The sequence below is a fragment of the Hyaena hyaena genome, unplaced genomic scaffold, assembly GCF_003009895.1.
Source record: "Hyaena hyaena isolate Hyena2069 unplaced genomic scaffold, ASM300989v1 scaffold_186, whole genome shotgun sequence".
NCBI classification, from domain to species: Eukaryota; Metazoa; Chordata; class Mammalia; order Carnivora; family Hyaenidae; genus Hyaena; species Hyaena hyaena.
The window spans coordinates 1,811,538-1,835,492 of NW_024080818.1; the positions used below are offsets into that span (position 1 = coordinate 1,811,538).

Sequence of the window (23,955 nt, forward strand, 5' to 3'; positions counted from 1 at the left end):
TAGTTGACTGTTAGTAAACAGTGCTACAGTGCTTAACATAATTTCTTGTGCCTTATGCTGTTTATGAATAAGATAGTTTTGCAGAGGTGGACTTCCTGAATCAAAAATTATGTGCATTTGAAGTTTTCTTTTTTCTTTTTTTTCCCCCCTATTGTCCAGCCCACCCCCTCAGTGCCCACAGCACTGGGCAATGGTTTGGGGTCAGGATGCTGGGCAATGGCTTGGCGCTGCGCTTCATCTGGCACAGCTCCACTCCGAGAGGCTCACGGACAGGGGTCCGCCATCACATTTGAAGTTTTAATAGATGTTCTGCTTCCCTCCCAAAAGATTACACCAACTTACACCCTTACCAACAGAGTATCAAAATGTTCCTTTCCCTCTATTCTTGCCAATAATGTCCATTATCAGATTTTTAGTCTTTATGATTCTGATAGGTACAAACTACATTCTCATTGTTTAATTCATATCTGTCTATCTATATATCTAGATGTGTATACTCTCTCTATAGTATATATATATTCTTTCTCTGTATACATATATACATACTAAATACATACATATACATATATATATACATATTAAAACTTGGTTTGTGAGTATAAATCATTCCAGAAACAAGCTTGTAATCCAAAGCACTTGCATATCAAGGCAAATTTCAAGAACCATTGAAACATCAGTTGTGATTATGTGACATTCAGTATCACGTACTAATATTGCATGACATCGTGCATTTATCAAGTTAAAATTTATTAGAAATGTTTGCTCATCTTACAGATCACTGACAGAACAAGTTACTCACAAGCCACAGTTTTACTGTATACATATAAATGGCTGTGAATGGACCTGGGCATATTTCTGTTTATAAATCCTTACATCATGTTAGTGGTTATATAATATTCTAGAAGGTGACTATACTATATTTAACAGTTCTTCAGCTGAGAGACATACAGGTTGATTCTAACTTTTTGTTTTTACCATTATAAATGATGTTGTAGTAAATACTCCTGTACATAAAATTTTGTGCTTTTATTTAATTTCCTCATTTATTCCCAGTTTCTTTGGAATGTTTGTTAGTAAAGTATAGGAATCGCTTAAAAATACAGTTCTGATATGGTTTGCTTTTATCAAACTAAACAAGTAATTGCCTGCAGATTCACCTTGTGTGTTGAGGTGGGTGGGGGGAGGGTTTGACCGGAGCACTACTTTCTTGTGCAATAAATGATTTAAGGTTGTCGATACACAAAAAGTATATTTTTCACCAGGGACTTAGTCTCTCACCAGCTTTGTTTTTCAGCTTGCATATCCATATGTTTTTGACTAAGCCATAAATGGAAGTTTCATTTGAAGTTATTTTGCTTCCCAGTACATGTCATGCATTTCATTCCGTATTATTTTAGTCCTTTTCCTTTCCAGTATTCTACTTCTCAGACACCAGTGAAGAGCGAGTTGTGAGTTTTCAGTTTTGCCAAGAGTTACATATTTGCCGAGCTGGAGGAAAATAAAGTAAAAAATATTTTTTAATGTGGGTGATTTAGTCCTGGCTCACAAGACTTTCATGTAGCTGCTTCAAAACGTCCACTTGATATATCAAGAAAAATATTTCCATTTCCACCCCTATCAATGCTGTAATGCCTGAGTGAAATAGAATGGACTGATCTTTCCCCAAGTGGGGCTGGATCATCCCATCGTAATAAAATGAGCACTCAGGGCAGCTGCAGATAGGAAGGCTCCTGGACTCTTGGTCTCCATCGCTGATGTTGTTTGTCTGCTGCTACTGCCTGAGACCCTGCAACTGAGGGATATTCTGCTGGAGACCCCACTTCTCCAGTCTACAGCACGTTTCAGTCATTTGTGTGTCATCTTCTCCTCTGTCTCTGCCCTGTTTTTAAATTCAAAACTTTTCCCCCTGTAATTAGAGGAAGTCCTAGGGCCCAAACCGTATTAAAATTAAAGGCTTTGGCCTGACACATTTCTTCTTGAAACATACTTTCATGCGTTTGCATTCTCTGGTGCCTTCTCCAGACCCAACTCTGGGCTTCCCAGCTTGTCCTTTCTTTCTTCTGTCAAGAAGGCCAATGTGGAACAGTGTCGTCAGCTCTGACTCTGGGAAATAAGGGCCTTTCACTGAAAGACCTCAAGCTTTATAGTCAGTTAACTCTTGGAGCTCAGATTCTGCCTAGGAAAACTTGTAATTCTTTAGTTTGATGTGTGTCAGGCACAATTATCCAGAACTGTTTCTTCTAAAAGACTGTTCCAACCAGTCCCATAGGGCAATTCCTTCCTGTCTTTCTGGCTCTTTTTTTTTTTTTTAATATGATTGTCTCCTTTTTAAAAAATATATATATATTTGTCATAAAGTTATAATAGTTGTACAACAAAATGATTTGATATGTATACATATTGCAGTGTGTACATACTGTAACATATGTACATGTGTTATAGTAATGATCACTACAATAAATCTACTTAACATCTGTCACCACACATAGTTACAAAGTTCTCTTTCCTATGATGGGAATGTTCAAGATCTACTCTTAGCAACATTCTGTTATACAATACTGTATTGCTAACTATAGTGACCACGCTTTACATTACATCCCATGACTAATTTATTTTATAACCGGAAGTCAGTACCTTCTGACAAATTTCACCTAGAATTATTTCCAAGTAACGGTTGGGGTTGGGCGTGGAGGTGGGGAGGGTGGGAGGAACAGTGAGTATGAGGTGTCAGAATTCTTAGCACATATTCCAACTGGGGTTCTCTCCCCTTCAAACCCTGGTCAGTTCTCAAAACCATTGTTTAGTGGGGGTTTCCTCAAAGATAAAAATGTTACAATACAATGGCCCATATATGACGCAGTTTCTCTGGGCCCTGCCAGACTGAGAATTTTCAGTCTCCAGGGAGTTTAGGGTGTGTATAGAGAAGGTTTTCTTTCTTGTTACTTTTTTTTTTTTTTAATATGTCACCTTTTATTTTGAAACAATCTTAAACTTACAGAAGAGTTTGTAGTACAAGGAACTCCCATACACCCTTTGCCCAGATTTGCCTTTGTTAATTGTTTGTGTTTTGCCACATTTGCTTATCTTACTTTCTCTGTATGTATATATATATGTGTTTTCCTTTTTTTCCATGAACGTTTTGAGATTAGGTTGGAGACCTCATGCTCTTTTACCCCTAAATACTTCAGATTGTATACGTTTCCAAATCAGGAAATTTCACATTAGTTATCAATATTACTTTCTCAAACATATCCATGTATGAAAATTTCTTCATTTGCCACAACAATGTCCTTTCTAGCTATTTTGGTTTCTGGTCAGGATCTGTTAAGCGTCATGTACTGCATTTAGTTGTCCTGTCTATTTAATCTCTTTTTATCTGAAATAATTTCTGGACCCTTGTGTTTTTGGATCGTGATATCTTTGAAGAGTATAGGCCAGTTATTTTGTAGATTGTGGTTTTTAAAAAATTTTTTTAAATTTTATTTCTGAGAGAGAGAGAGAGAGAGAGACAGCATGAGCAGGGGAGGGTCAGAGAGAGAGGGAGACACAGAATCCGAAACAGGCTCCAGGCTCTGAGCTGGCTGTCAGCACAGCGCCCAACGCGGGGCTCAAACCCATGAACCGTGAGATTATGACCTGAGCCAAAGTCGGACGCTTAACCGACTGAGCCACCCAGGCGCCCCTAGATTGTGTTTTAATTTGGATTGGTCTAGTGTTTCCTCAAGGGTTAGATTTAGGTTACACATTTTTGGCAGGAATGCCACATCATCACAAGAGTGATGATGTGTTCTTCTTGTTGGCTCCTATCAAGGGGCACAAACTGATGATGTCAGTTTGTCCCAGTATAGGTGATGTTGGCTTTGATCCCTTGGCTAAGGTAGTGTCTGTGGAAGATGGGGGGAGGAGCTTCATTTGCTTCAGGCAGCCAGCTCCTCTCATGAGTATATTCCATAAAGATAGTGCAATATGATGCGACACTTTTTGGTCCACCAGATCTCTAAGGTGTGCTCTTAGGTCATGTGTGAACTCTATTCCTTGAGGTGACGAGCAAGCACCATTCCCAGCATGCTCAGTTAAGCCTCACAGAATATTATGTAATTAACCAATAACATATGTACACAGAGATAGAGTACATATGTACACAGAGATAGAGTTTTAAAATGAAACTGTGATGCTTCCATTCATTTATTCCCTATTCTTGCTTCTTACAAAACACATAATGAGAAAGGGTACATATAAATATTTGAGTTAAGTTGTGGTAAAGGGAGACTAAGGCTGAGGAAATAGTAACGCCAGAGAGAAAAATGTATACCACAGGCCCTATGCTAGAGGTATACACATATTTAGCTTTGAGACTTGGGGCCTCTTATGAAGAGGAAGATAGTTCAGTTACGGGAGTCAAAGACTTTATGAGGTAAGGGCTCGCCTGGTGTTGAGGAGAAATGTGGTTTTTCTATATATATAGATGCCAAAGAGGGAGTTCTCCCTTCAGTTTCTCATAAATGATGTAGACACTGTGCTCTAGGTGACAGTCCTCAAAAAATCTCACAACAGTGAGAACACCAGGGGTTTCAGAAGGAAGTTTTCTGTAACCTTCCTAAACACTGAGCTATGGCATGGTCTCAGAGAACCAGTCAGGAATGTCTGAACACCAAAGCAAGATCACATACCCTGTTTGATTTAAGGATAAACTTTGGAAAATCCAGAGTTGTAGCTTTTTGTTGAGTGTATTTTACTTTTGTTTTTAAGAACAAAACCCCCTTGGCACAGCCTCCCAGATAAAACTTAGATGTATAGGTTTTTGTTTTGTTTTGCTTGGGACCAGAATCTCCTCTGGTTAAGTTTTTAAAAGTGGAGCTGCTGATTTCTAGCTCCTCTTACCCCTACTCCAAAACTTATTCCTTTCTTCCTCAAAGGTGGCCTGGAACTCTGGGCTGAGAGACAATAGCCCAGAGATGCTAATTCAGAGGTGTGTACCCCCAGAACTTCTCCATCTCCAGGTTTCTTCAGAATTTTTAACTTACATAATGTACGAAACACTCTTGGTGGTTTCCCACATGGTCTGAGCCATGAGCGGAAAGGAGATTCCTATCACTCTGGAGTAGAGGTCAACTGCGGTGCTCACCACAGCCATGAGGCCCCAGGGCCCCTCGTACTTGCCCTCCCACTCTGCTCTTCAGCTGTGTGGGCCTCCCTGTCTTGCACAAGTACTCCAGACCGGCCGGCTGGGCACCTTCCAACCCTAGGCTTTGCACTCACAGTTCCTCAGCCTAGTATGGCCCCCCACCCTGATTTCTTTTTTTTTTTTTTTTTAAATGTTTTATTTATTTCTAGGAGAGAGAGAGAGACAGCGTGAGCAGGGGAGGGTCAGAGAGAGAGGGAATCACAGACTCTGAAACAGGCTCCAGGCTCTGAGCTGGCAGTCAGCACAGAGCCCGACGCGGGGCTCGAACCCACGAACCGCGAGATCATGACCTAAGCGAAAGTCGGACGCTTAACCGACTAAGCCACCCAGGTGCCCCCCCACCCTGATTTCTGCACGTTATTCAGATTTCTTAGATCACGTATCACCTCCTCAGAGAGGCCTTCCTTAACTTCTGTGCCTAATATAGTTCCACATTTATCTGTGCAAAGCCCTTTTCCCAAGAGTTACACTATATATTTGCTCTTCTCTGTCTCCTTACTAGACTATACTCTCTCAAAGGGCCAGGACTCTAGTTCATCGGTCTCTCTAGCAACCAGAAACGGTGCCTTGTACCCGACTGGGGCTCAGCAGATATTTGGTGAATGAATAATTAAATGAACTGTAGAACGCTGGAAAGAAAAATTCAGCTGTAGTCCTAGCATCCAAACACCACCATGACTAATACTTTGATACTTTTTCATTTCAAAGGTAACTAACTTTTTGGAATCACTAGGAACCCCATAAGAACTAGGGATATAGTCCTCAGAATACATACATGCACATATTCTCAAAACTTGACCTATAATTTTACCAGATTTCCTAATGCTGCTACCCCTGCTAAAATTCTCCCCTCCCCCCGCCCCCCAAGCATCCTACCCTGATGCAAAGCACTCACCTGCATCACATCATTATCTTTGCTAATCTCATTGCTGAACAGTGGCTCTTAACTTTACATTTCTGTGATTCCTTGTAGGGTGATGATTTTTCAGTGTTTGATTACTAATTGCTTGTTCTATTTCATAAGTTGTTCAAGTTCTTTGACTGTTTCTTGGAGTGTCTGTTGTATGAGCTCTTTAAAGAATCAAGATGTTTACTAAAATGATACCTCAGAAAGAAAACAGATTAAACACTAGCATTTCACACGCACAACTTTTTAACTTTTTCTCGGCCTCTCGCCTCTCACAGCTTTTTCTCTGCCTCTCGTGGGACACAGCTATAGACTCATTTTCTGTTACTTTGCTTGGGTTGCCACAGTTTGCACCTGGAGTAGTTTTATAATCATTCAGGAAAGTGAACCAATAAAAAGCTACAATAAACTCTCTCCTGACTAATGAAAATAAATGCATGAATCAGAGTTTCCATTTCCTGCTGGGATAAAAGTGTACCTATTGTCTGAAGATAATAACACAGTGTTGGTTTTGCTATTGCCAGGCCATCAAATTAAATTCAAAGACACAAAGATAACTTTGTGGAGCAGCACGGCAAAGCACCCAATTTCCTCTTTCTCCAACTTAGGTCATTATTTGCCTAAGTTCACTAGCTTCATAGATGTACTTCCTGTCACAGGCCACTTTTGATAAATCTTGTGAGGTCCCATAAATCAAATGAATCAGAGTAGCACATGCCGGTGCTGCTTTAGGTGGAAGAAATACGATTTATTCACAGCAAAACGATCCAGAAGAAACCAGCAGGCCACTTGTTCTGGGTATATTACATCTAGCTTGTTCTGGGTATATTACAATGAGAAAACTGATGGCTAAATCTTTTAAATGCCAGTAAAATACGCATTTTAGGTCCTGCCTTTGCTAGGAACACATAAAAACCAGTGTTACAGGCATTTCCATCATGTGCACCGAGGAGAGCACAGTTACCCGACACTTGCACACTGGTCTGTCAGCTTACTACTGTGTAGACAGGTGGACAGGATAGCAAGTGGGAAAATCGTCTTCTGGTATGAATAATTCAGGGTTTCCTGTGAAGCAATGGCAGTTTGGGTTGCAAGTCTGAAGCTAGAAGAGCTGGGGGTATCTGGAAGACTTAAGGTCCACCTGTCAAATGTTGGGGCACCTGGAAGTGGTTTTGAAACGGTGAGGCCAGGAGCGAACACAACCCGGAGCTCTGTGCCATATCAACCGAGCAGGCTGAGAAATTGCCTTGTGGTTATTCTCACCCAGACTCGGAATAAAGGGCTCAGTGTGAAGTTGGGATAGTACAACTTCTTGGTTTAATACTTTACAGATTTTTGGAACCAAATGCACCCTGAAGTGAAAAGTTGCCTTTTTTTTTTTTTTTTTGCTGACCTTGTTGGACAGCTAATACTGTTTCTGGGAAATAAGAGAAACAAGCGGCTCATTGTTGGCAGGAGCTGAGAGAGACACAAGAAGGGAGAGAGACGTGTCTGCAGCCCTTTTTTCCTCTTCATTGTATCGTGACTGAGTCAAGGCTGGACCGTGGCTGGATTTTTCTTCCTACCTCTGTAGACATGTGTTTTCTATCAGACAGGGCTGCGTGACACCTGACATTGGCCAGTTCACATGAGTTAAGCCATGTACGGCCCATAAACAGAGAGGAAAAGACCCACAGCTGTACTCAGATGCTCTTGACGCTGAAATATTTTTGAAGCTTGGTGTGGCTGGGTGTGCACATATGTCAGAAACGATTTACACCTGTATGTTTTGGCTTCTTGCTGTTGCATATCATTACTTTCCAAAATCTGCTGTGGCCAGAAGGTCTAGTATTGCCTGATGGCAGCACCTTTTCTCGCTTAAACCTTCCTGAATTATGAAATGTAACTTTTCAAAGTTACCTGATGTGTCTTTCTTTCTTTTTTTTTTTTAAGACTGAAGAAGCAGGGAGCCTGGGTGGCTCAGTTGGTAAAGCCTCTGACTTCAGCTCAGGTCATGATCTGTAGTCTGTGGGTTCGAGTCCTTTGTTGGGCTCTGTGCTGACAGCTCAGAACCTGGAGCCTGCTTCAGATTCTGTGTCTGCCTGTCTCTCTGCTCCTCCCCTGTTCACGCTCTGTCTTTCTCTCAAAACTAAACATTAAAAAAAAAAAAGGACTGAAGAAGAAAGCCCTATATCATTTTTTGTAAAACCAGAGCATACAAACATGTGGTTCATATTGATTTCATCATTTTGTAGTAGTAAATAATTTAATTACTTTAGTCTACATTAGGCTTTTGCATGAAATTGGGAAATGATAGGGAAAAGGAAACACATCCTTGTCACTGAATTTATTTTTTTAAATGTTTTCTTTATTTTTGAGAGAGAGCAAGACAGAGTATAAGTAGGGGAGGGACAGAGAGAGGGAGACACAGAATCCAAAGCAGGCTCCAGGCTCTGAGCAGTCAGCACAGAGCCTGACGTTGGGCTCGAACTCACAAACTCTGAGATCATGACCTGAGCCAAAGTCAGACACTCAACCAGCTGAGCCAACCAGGCACCCCTCTTTGTCACTGAATTTAACTCGGTAAATACTTTTTGATTATTGAGGGTGAGCAGCACAGGGCAGCAACTGTGATCAGTGCAACTGATGCCAGCCATGGCATTCTAGCATATTCCGCAGGCTGCTTAGGTTTGTCACAGTCTATTCCTATAATTTGTGCAGTCATTTATCCTTCCAAGGGTCATCTCTAAAATTAGTGAATTGGCCTAACGTCACTGGTTTTAAATTGTGTCCCAAGATCCCATGCTACAATTTTAGAGGGATATGAGTGAGCAGAAGCTAAGCTTAGTTAGTATTTGGACTCCAAAAGCTGTCTGTTCAACAGATTTTTAAAGTTGGTTTAATATTTTTGTACAAGAGCTGAGAAATGCCTGTAGGAAAAGCAGAGTGAAAGCAAGACCAAGAGGATTTAGAGATGATCGTCAAAAAGGCCGCCATTTAAGTGCTCCCTTACCCACCGGTACCAGCTCAGGATCTAGGCTTGCTTTGAACTGAACTCTCTACACATGTGGGTTGCCTCTGTTTCATGTCATATGTCGGCTCTGGGGAAGGATCTTATTACTAACGAAATGTTTGAGAACCCTGGGCTACATGGACTCAGGTCCCTTCAGCTTGAACTTCTATGGTGATGGTACAAAGTTGGGTGAATATGTGGCCCTACCACCTGTAATGTGCATTGTGGGGAAAGTGAGTTTGTAAACCACTAATGATAAAACAGAGCAAAATGAAATGGACATTGAGCAGGCACCTCTGCTCTGGATATGAAGAGAAAACAGCCACAGAAATCTAGTATTCATTTAATATTCACTTGTAAAATAATAGGCGTAATGGTACTACCAATTTCCCACCCATGAGTCCTGAAACTTAGTATAGTATTTAGTGTCTATGCATCAGTAAGGCAGATCTGAAGTGCACTAAATTATTTTTGTTCTGTTTCTGTAATGAAAGTCCTTATCATTGGTATTGGTTCCAAGGGGTAGGTGGAGACTTGGCTCCTTCTTTAGGTCCTACTTAGAAAGAGCACAAATCTGGCTCTCAGGAAGATGAGAATTGGTTCAAATCACAGAAGAGAATAGTTCGGTGTTTCTTAAAGGCGCTTTTCTTCAGCATGTATGGCCCAACCAAGAATCCAACAGGAAAGTTTTCCTGACTTTCAGACTTAATCAAGTGCATGCTTCTTAGTGATGCAATGCAGTGTCCTAAATAGTGCTTGATTTCCTTAAAAAGTTACAGGCTAAGTGGAGGAGTGATATTTCCTCTCTGATTATCAGATAATGTGGATACCAAAGGACAGTCAACTAGGTGTCATCCATGGAGGACACAGTGAGAGCTAGTCTGGATGGACTGCCTCGCTGTGGTTCTACATATCAAATGGTTAACTTCATCCTGGCATTAGTTCTCTTTGTAAGGAAACACATTCGAATAGAAACTGGAAACTTGGGGTGGGGGGTGGGGGTTCTACTTCCACGAGTTAGCTCTGGGACCATGATGCTCACAGCCTAGGGGACCAACCACCCCATCTACCTGGGCTCTCCCAGCGGTAGCCCTGATACCCCGTGTTGCAGGAAACCCCTAAGTCTCTTGTCAGATCAGGACAGTTGGTTACCCTTTGTGACAGACCTCAGCTCCAGCTTTTGCAGAGCAGGGACAGAAAATGAAGTGATTCTAAAGGTCATGATTCAGGAGCCCCTTGTGACACCCTCTTGTAGGGTAGTTATGTGTTTGGAAGGTGCTTCTCATGCAATTTATATAAACCTTTTAAAAAAATTTTTTTAATGTTTTATTTATTTCTAAGAGAGAGAGAGAGCGCGACAGCATGAGGGTCAGAGAGAGGGAGACACAGAATCCGAAACAGGCTCCAGGCTCTGAGCTAGTTGTCAGCACAGAGCCCGATGCGGGGCCCGAACCCACGAACCGTGAGATCATGACCTGAGCCGAAGTTAGACACTTAACCGACTGAGCCACCCAGGCGCCCTGCAATTTATATAAACTCATTAGCCCAGACATCAAACTGAGGACGTTCCCTGGATCCCAGATCAAGTGTGTATTTGAATGTTGCATATTCACCTGCTTTGAGGAAGCTGCAACCAGGTATTCAAAGCCTCTAAGTCAGCCTCTTTGAAGCTCTCCCACTCTCAAGGGAAGATGTTGGAAGGATTCTTTGGAACATTTAATGTTATTTTATCATAGGAGCAAGTAAAAAAAATCCCTCTAAAAAGATAGGTTATTTTGGAATATATGGAAGTAAAGTTAGTTCAGTAAGGTTTTGTGACAACTGATACACAAGTTAAACTGTCTTTGCAGTGTTCCTATCAGTCATTGCTTATGAAGAACTTAAGCAGAGATTCTGGTAGTCGTTTCTAACCCTTGTTTTCCCTGTGTTTTGTTTTTACATTCCTTTGTATCTTGAATAGCAGTTGGTCCATCTAGGCAAGTAAAACCACTTTGTTCAACATTCACCAGGCTGCTGTGTTCCTTTCTCTGGCTCCGTGTCCTACACATCTGCTTAGCTGACTGTAGGGGGCTTAGCACATAGTAAGAGCTTAATAAATACCAATTCATCTGCAGTTCAAATTCAACACTGCCAAGACATCTGCTAAGTTGCAGTGGATCAGCATTTCCCAGTATTCCTGCTCAGGAGAACGCTGGACTTCCAAGCTTGAGAAGAGCTGCATTTTATATTCCTTCTTGGAAAGTCTCACTCTCTGTTAGAGCCTTAAAGGCTCTGAGGAATCCTGCAATAAAATGAATTCTTTTAACTTTTCCCAATCTTATTTGACCAGGGAACACCTCTGGAAGCAGCTATTATTTTTTTTTTATTCTAGCCTAATATCTATTTGCTCCTATGGAACACACTATAGACCATGGGTTTTTGGTATTTATCCATTTTTTATATACTCTATAAATATTGTCCATTTTTATGTACCCTATAAAAATGAATAGTATTGAAGACAGTGTCCTGCCCAGTTCCTGGTATTTACTGAAGACATGCTTACTACACACACACACACACACACACACACACACACATACACGAGTTTGTTTTTTTTTTAGAACAGTTTCAGGTTTACAGAAAAATTGAAAGATGGAATTCTCATACATACTCTCATTCAGTTTCCCATATTATTAACATCTTACATTAGTATGCTACATTTGTTATAATTGATGAACCAATATCAATACATTATTGATTAACTAAAATCCATACTTCTTGAGATTTCCTTAGTTTTTCCATATCTTTTTCTGTTCCGGGGTCCTGTACAGAATACCACATTACCTTTACGTGTCATGTCCCCTTACGTTGTTCTTGGCCATGATAGTTTCTTAGACTTTCCTTGTTTTGATGACCTTGATAGTTTTGAGGAGTACTGCTTAGGAATTTTGAGGATTCCCCTCTGTTGGAATTTGTCTGATGTTTTTATCTGATTCAAGACTTGAGATGATGGGCTTTGGGGAGGAAGTGTTGTTTTTGTTACATCTTATCAAGGGTCATGCTATCACTATGACTTATCTTTGTTGAGGTTGACCTTGTTCATCTGGCTGATAGATAAGAGTCCTCTACTGTAAAGCTACTGTCCCCCTCCACCCATTCAATACTGTACTCTTTGTGAGGAGGTCAGTATATACAAACCACTGTTAAGGAGCAGGAGTTTTGCTTCCCCTCCTGGAGGACAGTATATTTACATTAAATTATTTGGAAGTCTTCCATTCGGGAGAGATTTGTCTTTTCTCCCCACATATATTTATGTTTTCAGCCTTGTGTTTATATGAGTGTGAGCTCATGCGTATTACATTTTTATGAAACTAATGAACCATAATCAGCAACATGTGACACTTTCTCCATTATTGGTAGAACGGAAGCACAGCTGGGGAGTAGGTACTTGAGTGCTCCCCAAATCCTAGAGTGCTTGAGGAGGCCTTCTCCCTCACTTCAGTGGAATTGTGCCTCTAACATGTTGACAGAATCATGTATTTTTAAAGGTTCAACTTAAGGGGTGCCTGGGTGGTTTAGTCGGTTGAGCATCCTTCTTCAGCTCAGGCTGTGATCTCATGGTTCCTGAGTTCGAGCCCCGCATTGGCTCTCTGCTGGCGGTGCAGAGCCCTCTTTGGATCCTCAGATCCTCTGTCCCGTCTCTCTGCCCCTTCCCCACTCGTGCTCTGTTTCTCTCAAAAATACATAAACATTAGGGGGCCCTGGTGGCTTAGTTGGTTAAGCGTCCAACTTCGGCTCAGGTCATGAACTCGTGGTTTGAGAGTTTGAGTCCTGCATCGGGCTCTGTGCTGACAGCTCAGGGCCTGGAGCCTGCTTCAGATTTTGTGTGTGTGTGTCTCCCTCTCTGTCCCTTCTCCACTCTGCTTCTCTCTCTGTCTCAAAAATAAATACACAATAAAAAAATTTTTTTAAGTAAACATTAAAAAAAATAAAGTTTCAACTTGGAGTGTGAGGTATGGTAACCCATCCATCAGCTGAGAAATTTGTCAGAAGGAAAAAGGAGGCTGAGAATGAGATGAAAAATGCATACCTAGCTACAGACTTTCCTCTTTTCTCTCCCCAGACACACAAGTGAATTGGGGAGGAGGACTTGAAGGGAATAAAGTAATTTCTGTGTCTTTCTAGGTCTTTGGCTTTCAGAACTCTGTTGTCCTTTCCATAATCTACTCAGAGCCAGCTCCGTCCAGGCCAGTGATGGGTTTTGTAGTTGAACCTAACCCCTTAAAGTTTTGTTTTCTTCACTTGGCATTGTGCATGTGTGTGTCTGTGTGTGTAACCAAAGCCTATTTTTAAAATGAGGGAAGCAAGCCCAGGACACAGAATGGCAAGTCACTGAACGTCTCTGAGGCCAAAAAGACGTTTGTCAAACATTCCAGGAGGCGCACTGGGCAGCCTCTCATTCACTGGCCTCCCTCGTCGTCTGCAGCTCCTGGCCTGGAGAAGCCGCCAAAGCACTTTATGGACTATCGCTTTCTATTCCCTTGTGCTGCAAAAGGCAAAAGTTCAGGGGCAGAGCCTTTACCTTTTTTTACGTGTTTGTTTCTTAGGTAAAAAATGATGTGTGGGCTTAGAACTGAGTTCAGGGACCTTCCTGTCCTTGAGCCTACTCTTGGAACAAGCGTTTTTGCTGGAACAGTCCACAGGGCTCATCAGTGTACAATGCCCTCAGCAGCATTAACCAAAGGGTTATATCCAACATGGATAGTCACCCGCCGCCACACCCCATTCCTATGCGGACTATTTATTTCACCAAGGACACAGTCATTGATTTAAAAGAGTGTTCGGATCTCAGATGCTGTGCAGTTTGTTTTACTCTGTTTTCCTTTACTCTAAATGATAGCAGTGAAATGTTTCTGGCCACGTAGCTGCTGAGCATGGTTCTATTGATTTCCAAAAACAGAAGAGAAGCCAATTATTGAAGGGGGGAAAAAAAAGGAAAAGGAGATGAAAACAATGAAAAAGATAAATGCGGATTTAAATGTGAATTCTGTCTCTTGGAAGGAAAAAAAAAGATGTCTCTGCTTTAGTTTTCATGCATTCCTGCTTCAATGGAGAAATCTTCTGTTTGGGTTATTCCTTTCTGTGGGGACTGGCAAAAGTGTAGAGCTGATGAGGTCTTTAGCCTTGTTGAGGCATTTAATGGCAGTCTGCCCTTCACTGGTTTGGCCTCAAAAACTGTATTTGGGATACTCTGCCTGTGCTTTTTTTTTTTTTTTTTTTTTTAAGCTGTACTATTGTTCTCTCCCTAAATTGTTCCGGAATATTATCCCAAGAAGTGTCCTATTCATTGCAGATTTACATGTTTTGCCTTCTCGTGCTTTCCTGGGGACCTCCCCTCTGTTTATCTCTGTTTGGACCTTCTTTGCCCCCATTTTCTCTGAGTAGCTAACACAAGCAGTGGTTTTAAAGAATCTCAACCATCTGCAAGCTCAGAGAAGGTTCAGCAATCGTTCAAAATCAATTGACCAGAGGCAGCAGAGTGGCAGGTTGAATCCTGGGCACCTCGGTGGACTCAAGATACCTGGCTTGTAGGCTCCTGACCATTTTATGACCTTGACCAAATCCACTCTTCCTTTGGGTGTTGGTTTCTGTCATCCCCACCAAGAGGAGCTGTACCAGGTGGGCTCTTGGCTTTGATGATCTTGATCATATTCTTAAGCCTTATTTGTTGTTTATCAGATAATTTGGGGGTTATCTCCTTACACTCCATCAAGAAAAAACTGAGTTTGATGCATACATGACCATGGTTTTTTTTTTTAATGGTTTTTAATTTTTTATATTTTATGTTTTATATAAGTAATAAATGCATATAGGAAAACTTCAAAATAGTACAGAAGAAGAAAGGGAAGATCTCTTCCCATCCCTGATACTTGTTTTCCTCTCCAGAGGCACCCACCAGTCTCTTGTGTATCCTACTAGAGAGATTTGCTGTGTATGTACAATATGCTCTCTAGGGGCACCTGGGTGGCTCAGTTGGTTAAGCGTCCGACTTCGGCTCAGGTCATGATCTTGTGGTTCTCAAGTTTGAGCCCGGTGCCAGGCTCTGTGCTGACAGCTCAGAGACTGTGGCCTGCTTCAGATTCTTTGTCTCCTTCTCTCTCTGCCCTTTCCCCATTCACACCTTTGTCTCTCTCTCTCTCAAAAATAAGTAACATTAAAAAAATATATGCTCTCCCTTTCTAACTACAAGCAATAGCATGCTCACACATAGAGTTCTATCCCATGGATTTTTTTCCCCCTCTGAACAATGTTTCCTATATATTGCTCCCTCATTCTCTGGAATAGTTCTGCAGAATTCCTCTGAATAGATGGATCATAATTTCCCTTTGGTGGATAGAATTTTTAGACTTTTGCTATGATAGACAATACTATGGGTGAATGTCCTCATACACAATTCTGTTGGTGTATGTGCTTGACTTTGAAAACAAAACTCTTGTCTAAGTTCCGCTCTTGTCTTAGTCACTCCAGTTAATAACTGGAGATGTGTAGTCTGCATGACCACATCTAAATTAAGTGGAAGAAAGCAACATCTCCCCCATTCCTCCCTATTGATGTCTCTGCGAGGGCGGGTGTTTGGAAGACCAGCGAGGGTGTGGTTCTAGAAGATCTTTTCTCCCAGGTCTCCAACTCCCCCAGATCAGGAGGCAGACGCTAATAAAATCTGCCGAGCAGCATTTGGTTCTGTGTGGAGTTGAGAAGGAGTCCATTGTGAGGGAACTTCGTGCAGCCTTTGTACATGGACAGGGCAGTCTTCCCAAGTCCCCGAAGATAGTCTTGCTCCAATGTATCTGTCACATCATTAACTTACCAGACCCGAGTCACTTTTAAAAATTAATAACCTCTGTACTGCCAACAAACAGCCTCGCTTTTTTAACCTTCTTTTTCCTAATCTGGGGATTTCTGATTGGAAATATTCAATTTACAGATTTCTCTTTTTTGTGTATAGCCATTATGGCAGAAAAAAATAGGAACATTCTTTCTCAGAAGTTCAGAAACGACTGTCCCTGGAAATGATCACTATTCTTCCATCTAAGCTTCCTTATGGCCTGAAAGAGGTCTTATTAATTAAGCCTTTCTGGATATCTGGACTTTGTCGTACTTTAATATGTATTCAAGAGCACTTCCCCCCGTGGTCGTGAGTACACAATCCCTGACCCCCTACCTAGACTTTCTAGTAGAGATTGTCAAATGCTCTAACAGTTTCTAGAATTTCATGAGAGAAATGAAACCCTCATTTCCATTATTTCGCATCCATTGTGGCTGTGCTTTTTTTCTTTTCTTTCTTTTTTTCTTTCCTCTTCTCAAACTGAGAACAGAAGAAGTTGCCCACTGATTTCCTTCACCCATCCCATCGCGTTACTGAGTTTCCCTGTGTGTCAGGAATGGTGCCGGAAGGTGAGAGCTCTTTGTGGCAAGCTCGGTTCAGAAAGGGAAGCCTGCACCTGGTTAGGCAGAATATTCCACAAGAAGCCTTCCCTCCCCTTCAGGAGCTCCTTGCTGAGTAGACAGTTGTCCATCTTTCCAGACCTTCCTTGAACCTTTCCTGTTTGTAACATGAGCAGCTTTGGGCCCAGGGCCCTGTGTTGATGACCCTGCTGTTTCAGTGATAACTTTCTTGCTATTGAAGGCGAAGCTGGCTGCCCTCAGTTTCGACAGCTGTTCCTGTTCTTCAGTGGAAGGGGTGGTGGAGGGCGGCCAAGGACGGTTGGAAGAGCAGGTAGACGGGACGTTAGGAGGCCTCCACTCGATTCTGGTTCCGCCTGTTGCTAACCAGAGCACACCCCTTTACCTCTCTTAGGTTTCAATCTCTTCCATAAACTAAAACGATGGACTAGATGGACTGGATAATTTCTAAGCATCCTAGCAAAGCCTAACCCTCTAGCATTCCACAGCTCCATATATAAATTCACCTCATTTCTTCTCACATTCCTTCCAACAGCCTGTTAATTCCTGTGAGGGCAGGAGCTATTTATCCAACTACAAGCCCAGTGCCTGGCACACAGGAAATGCAATAAAGATTTGAGGGGATTATAAATAAGTTTTTAAAAAAAGAATGCTTTTACCCTACCCCCATCCGGAGGAAGTTCCTGCTGCAGAATTAATTGTTGCATGAGAAGACCAATTTGTCTACAGAAAATCTGTGTTAGTATCTTGTGTGTGTGTGTGTGGTATGGGTCTGCATATACATTTAATATATAGTTGATTAGGCTACTTGAAAATTCATTTAAGAAAAGTTAGTTATAAAACATGTTTCTAACATGATGTCCATAGCAAACTGAAGATCTAAAATATTTAAACTTTTAGACTTTAAACAAAATATACCTGGGTGCCCGGGTGGCTCAGCTGGTTAAGCATCTGACTCTTGATTTTGGCTCAGGTCATGATCTCATGGCTCATGAGCTTGAACCCTGCATTGGGCTCTGCACTGATGCTGTGGAGCCTGCTTGGGATTCTCTCTTTCTGCCTCTCTCTGCTGCTCCCCTGCTCACTCACACACTTTCTCTCAAAATAAATAAGCTTTAAAAAATGCCAATAATTTTCTTTTTTAAAGAGAGTGATACCAAATATAACAAAAATCAAGAGTTTTTCTGCAGAAATGAAGTATGTAAAACTATATGTTGTTTTGGGTCCTATTGATCTAGGAGCAAATAGAAAAGCATGGTTTTCTTTATAACAGGATATTACCTAAGCAGAAGTTAAGCACATTTGACTGATTCACTGTTTTAAGAAAAACTGGCGCTTTTTAAAAATATTTTTTTGTGTGTGGGAATGCCAATTAGAGAATTTAGTAAAGGATTCTAAAATTCTTTTTTAAATTTTTATTTTTAGGAGAGAGAATGAGACATAGGGTGGGAGTGAGGGGAGGGTCAGAGAGAAAGGGAGACACAGAATCCAAAGCAGGCTCCAGGCTCTGGGGTGTCACCACACACTCAAGATCGTGAATCTTGAGATCGTGATCTGAGCCGAAGTCGGACACTTAACCAACCGAGCCACCCAGGCGCCCCAGGGGGTGCCCTTTTTGCACAGAGCATCAATGGTGTCCTGCTGTGTAGGCCCCTAGTCTAGGTGCTTTGTTTTACGTCTTGCTTGTCAGTAACTCCTCCATCCTAGATATTATTGTACAGCACTGTGTATCTGTAAGCTCATGTTCTTCCTAGCTCTGCTGTAAGCACGCAGGTTGAGAAGTGCACACACACCCAGATGTCCTACTGAAAATTACATCATATGTTGTGGTAACCTTTTGTGGAATTAACTTTTGACCACTATGTTCTTAAAGGCTTAACATGTGCTCTAGACACAGGGAAGGTGTGAAATAATTTTTAACAGGACACAAATACTGAGATTAGATGAGTCAGGAGTAGGGTCAGTATCTGAGCCTCCATGAATTGAATTAAGGTAATAATTGCTTAAACATTACTGATTAACAAGAAAGTACCTTGGAAGGAATCTTGGGAATCTATACTCCAAAGCACAGAGCATTCTGATGGTCTTTTTCTGATAAGGTATTATAGGCCCTGTTCAATAACTTCCTGTGTGTTCTCTCTCACAGTGATGAATCACCAGCACCAACAGCAAATGGCCCCCACTACCCTGAGCCAGCAGAACCACCCAACTCAGAATCCACCCGCAGGGCTCATGAGCATGCCCAATGCGCTGACCACTCAGCAGCAGCAGCAGCAGAAGCTTCGGCTTCAGAGGATCCAAATGGAGAGAGAGAGGATTAGAATGCGCCAAGAGGAGCTCATGAGGCAGGTACGGCCTTCTGTGGTGCCTTCTGGGGGCTCCATGATCTTTGATGCCAAGGCTGGAGGGTAGGTGGCTGCTGGCCTTCAGGGTCAATCTCTCTATAGAAGCATTAAAGGCCCAAAGCCTACTCCAAACCATATGAGGAGAACCCAGTTTTTTTTCTCCCAGCATCTACCTGCATTGTCTTCAGAGCCAGAGATATGAGTACAATAATTAGGTATATTAGCATGGTTGCCTTTGGGGTCTACTGCTAATAGTTAGGAAGAAAGGAAGACTGTGTTCCAAGTATCTATTGTTGTGTAACGTATTATCCCAAAACATGGAGGCTTAAAAGAGTTGCTGTGTTATAGCCACGGTTCTGGGGGTCAAGAATCTGAGCAGGTTTCAGCCAGCCTGTTCTTCTGCTCTATATGGTATTGACAAAGGCCACTTAGTAGTATGTAACTGGGAGGTGGGTTGGTCTGAAGGGTCCAAAATGGCTTTACTCAAGTGCATGTCATCATGATGAAGATAGCTGGAAGGCTGGTCTTGGTTGGGACTAAAACCGGGAGCCTCTAAATATGGCGTCTCTAGCTAGCACGGCAGTCTCACTAGTAGGACATATTGCATAGCAGCGTGGGTCTCCCGGAGAGAATGTGCCAAGAAACAAGAAGTCAAAGCCGCCAGTGTCTTCCGTTCTGGTTCTGAAAACTGTCACCAAGTCACTTCTGCCATATGCTCTCAGTCCACAAAATCACAGATTTGCCCTAGATTAAAGTGGATCGTAGAAGGGGACGTTCCACGGACAAAATGACAAAGAATTTGCCACCATCTTTGGTCTACTGTGGAGCATGAAAAACAATTACAGAAAACTGAGGGAGAATGAGAAAAGAAAGTGTTTGCACTTGGTCTCTGATAGAGTGGGTATTGATTAGGCACCTTTGTGCCATACTCCATTCATCCATCCTTCATTCACTCATTCAGTCAGTCAGTCAGTCAGTCAGTGGATAGAATGTTGCTCTGTGTTCTCTGAGGGTCCAGGGTCAATACAGCACTTCAAAAAATGAACATCTCTGAAGGAACCCACAGTTTTCTGCCTCCTTGGTTGCTTGTGGTTGGTGTGTGTAAGAATAGAATTATTTCTTCTGTGTTGCTAAACTAATGTAGCCTATGTGTTTAGGTCACATAAATTTTGCTGGCTGCATTTTAGGGAGGAAAGCTTCAGTCTATTGTTCTATTTCTTCAGACTTTGCTGTTTGACTAACATGAAGCAAGGTACATGGGTGGCTTCCTTTCACTTGTTTAAAGAAATAATTAGTTTTAACTGTTCAGAGAGCTTTCTTGCAAGCGTTGGGGGGAGGGGTATCATGGTAAACACTGCTTTTTCTTTTAGTTACTTCTCATACTTTAAAAAATTACATTGACTTCTATAAATGAATAATGTTATTTCCCATGAAATAAACTCTAGGGTGAAACTGTGTATACTGTGTGAAGTTTTAAAGACACGGTAAATTAAAATAATTCTTTAGAATTATTTTTGCCTTTGAAATGAGGGAAGTGAATTAAATTATGCTTTGTTGTTCAGTAGAACTATCCTCTGAATTTGAGGAATACAACTTGATAATGTAACTACAGTTGTGCCTTTTTCTCTGAGGACTTATGTCTGAACTTTCATGGTTATTTCAGGATAACAGTTGTTTATACTGTTTTTAGATATACAGTATCATGTTTCTTAGCAGGAAGTAATTGTATTATTTTTTGTCTTAGGATAATAACACCATTTCGGATATTTTTTCTAATTTATAATATAGAGTAAATTAATTAGTATTGTCGTAGCATGTATAAGTTTCCTTTTATTTTACATGTAAATGACCGTTAGCAAGTTGTGTTTTTCTTACACAAAGCTATCCCCATTCTGCAAAGAAAGGCTTGTTTCTCAGTTTCTGCCCCTTTCTTTGTTTCTCTTTCCCTTGCCCCACCTCTTTCTTTCCCACAGAAAGTATTTCTGCAAGGGGGTGGGGAAAAGTGCCCCAAATTGTTTCCTTTATTCCAACCATAGGTCTCTTTGAACCCTAATGTAGTATTGATGGTTCGTATTACAGAAATGCCAAACAAGTTCATTAAATACTGATCCCACGAGGCCGCGGGACTAGGAGCATTTTGCTGCATCGTATTGTACAGTTCTGCTGTACAGCACAGTGGGGAGAAACATCCAGATTTGCTCATGGAGGCTCCCATAGTTCAGCTCTGACCGTGTGCATGCATGTGTGTGCGTGTGCGTGTGCGTGTGTGTGTGTTGTAGCTAGGAGGAGGAAAGGAAATGGAATGGGTGGTTCTGATGTCTTTATTTTTATTATGGAATACAGGAAAAAAGCCCTAAAGAAATGTTTTAATCAGAGAAGGTTCCCCCCACTCCCATCCAGAAGCAGCCTGCTTCTCAGTGTCAAAGATTCTATTTAAGGCCATACAATAAAGAGTGTTGGAGTGTTCTCTGATAGTTTTCTGGGGCACTTGCCAAGTTGCTTAATTGTTCAGGTGTGGATTATGTCTATCATCTTGGTGGGGTTTTTTTACTCCTTCTCCTCCTCTTCCTCCTCGTTTTTCTTTTTGGTGATTTCCCGTCTTACTATTTGCACTTAAGCCAGGGCAGGGAGAGGGAAATGGACTGTCAACAGAGGTGATATTTGGCTCACCTGTTTAGCTGCCTTTTAGAATTTGGTAGAAAACAGGAATAAGGGTAGAGGAAATGGTGGTCCTGATGAGGTCTGAAGATTATCTGTAGACTTCCGGTTGTTCAGCCTGTCCCACTGCCGTGTCCCTGGTAGTAAACAACTGCCTCCATATTCTTTGCTCTCTGGGCAGTTTGTAACAGCATGGCTCTCCTCTTGCTTGGCTGAGGGCCCCAGCAGCCCAGGCTGCTCTGGGGCCTTGCCTTGAAGGCACCCTTGACCTACCTGCAGTTCTGTTAAGAGAGAATTTCCAGGAGAGAGGCTCCTTCCTATTTCTTTTTCTTTTTCTTTTTTTTTTAACATTTACTTATTTTTGAGAGACAGAGAGAGAGCATGAGTGGGTGAGGGGCAGAGAGAGAGGGAGACAACAGAATCTGAAACAGGCTCCAGCTCTGAGCTGTCAGCACAGAGCCTGATGTGGGGCTCGAACCCATGAACCGTGAGATCATGACCTGAGCCGAAGTTGGATGAACCACCCAGGCACCCCTGCCCCTTCCTATTTCTATCTCTGTAGTGAGAAGGGAGGTTGGTAAAATTTAATGAGTAGATGAACTTATTCTGTAATTCTTGGGAAATCACTATTCTGAAAATTAAAATAGGTGTGAAAGCTCCTTATAAATTAAATACTATATAGGCATTTGGTTTCATTTCTCCTTCCTTTTCCTTCTTCCATGCCATTATTCCTCTAAGTATGTAGTCTGACGATGTTGCACTATAGAGAAAACAACTCGTGGGGCGCCTGGGTGGCTCAGTCAGTTAAGTGTCTGATTTCAGCTCAGGTCATGATCTCATAGTCCGTGGGTTCGAGCCCCACATCGGGCTCTGTGCTGACAACTCAGAGCCTGGAGCCTGCTTCAGATTCTTTGTCTCCATCTCTCTCTGCCCCTCCCCCCACTCACTCTCTGCCTCTGTCTCACAAAATAAAAAAAATAAAGACATAAAAAATTTTTTTTAAAGAAAACAACTCGTCAGTCTTCCCTGCACCATCTGACATACACCTCATAATGCCCAGGGCTCAAATGTTAACCATTGTCACTGAAATCATGTAGAATATTAACAAAGGGATTTAAGGAAATTTTGATTACAGATCTCAGGTAAGCCTTCATTATTTCAGGATAGAAAATTATTTTTCATTCTTTCTTTTATCTTCTTATTTATCCAACCAACATTTAAGTAGTGAAAAATAACAAAAAGATAAATGGGACTTGGATGCCCTCCGATAACTTGTATTTTCACAGACAGGCAAAGTGATTAAATGAACTAAGCCAAATTTGTGGCCAGAAGGGTAAATTCAAACTATTTCCTACTTGCCATCTTAAGAGTTTCATTCCTAGTACAGGGGCCAGACACACCACAGCACAGAGCTGTATTAAAGTGAACCTAAGACACTTCATTATTTCTTTTCGATGTCCCCTAAGGCTAACAAGTTGTTGAACAGCCACAGAATTAGAATCAAAAGGCTGTGAGATTTTTGGTGTTTCCCTCTATTAGTAATTTTCTTATCTTTTATTATTTAAATGTTTATTTATTTTTGAGAGAGAGGATGGGGAAGGGGCAGAGAGAGAGGGAGCAGAATCCGAAGTGGACTCCAGGCTCCAAGCTGTCAGCACAGGGCCCAATGTGGGACTCGAACCCATGTACCGTGAGATCATGACTTGAGCAGAAGTTGAATGTCCAACTGACTGAGCCACCCAGACGCCCCAGAAATCTTCTAAAGTAGGAGAGTTTCATTAAAAATCATCCCTACAAATGTAAACTGGTATAGCCCCTCTGGAAAACAGTGTGGAGGTTCCTCAAAAAATTAACAATAGAACTCCCCTATGACCCAGCAATAGCACTGCTAGGAATTTACCCAAGGGATACAGAAATGCTGAGGCATAGGAGCACATGTACCCCAATGTTCATAGCAGCACTCTCAACAATAGCTAAAACATGGAAAGAGCCTAAGTGTCCATCAACAGATGAATGGATCAAGAAGATGTGGTTTATCTATACCATGGAATACTACATGGCAATGAGAAACAATGAAATCTGGCCATGTGTAGCAACATGGATGGACCTTGAGGGTGTTATGCTGAGCGAAATAAGTCAGGCAGAGAAGGACAAATATCATATGTTTGCACGTATAGGAGGATTAGGAGGAACTTGACGGAGGAACAAGGGGGAGAAGAAGGGCGGAAATGGTGGGGGAAAGGGAGAGAGGCAAACCATGAGAGACTCTTGAATGCTGACAAAAACTGAGGACTGATGGATGTGGGGGGGGGGGATGGGCATGGAGGAGGACACTTGTGGGGATGAGCACTGAGTGTTATGTGGAAACTAATTTGACAATAAACTATTTGTAAAAAAAAAAAAAAAAAATCATCCCTACAATTTC

General features: G+C 41.7%; 1 protein-coding gene across 1 annotated transcript in view; it reads left to right on the forward strand.

The window, feature by feature from the left end:
- WWTR1 (WW domain containing transcription regulator 1) overlaps window positions 1–23,955 on the forward strand; it is a 140,554-nt gene that overhangs the window by 93,846 nt on the left and 22,753 nt on the right. Inside the window, exon 4 of the mRNA XM_039241024.1 lies at window positions 18,674–18,876. Coding sequence (XP_039096955.1) covers window positions 18,674–18,876 — 203 coding nt within the window. The remainder of the gene's footprint in view (window positions 1–18,673; window positions 18,877–23,955) is intronic.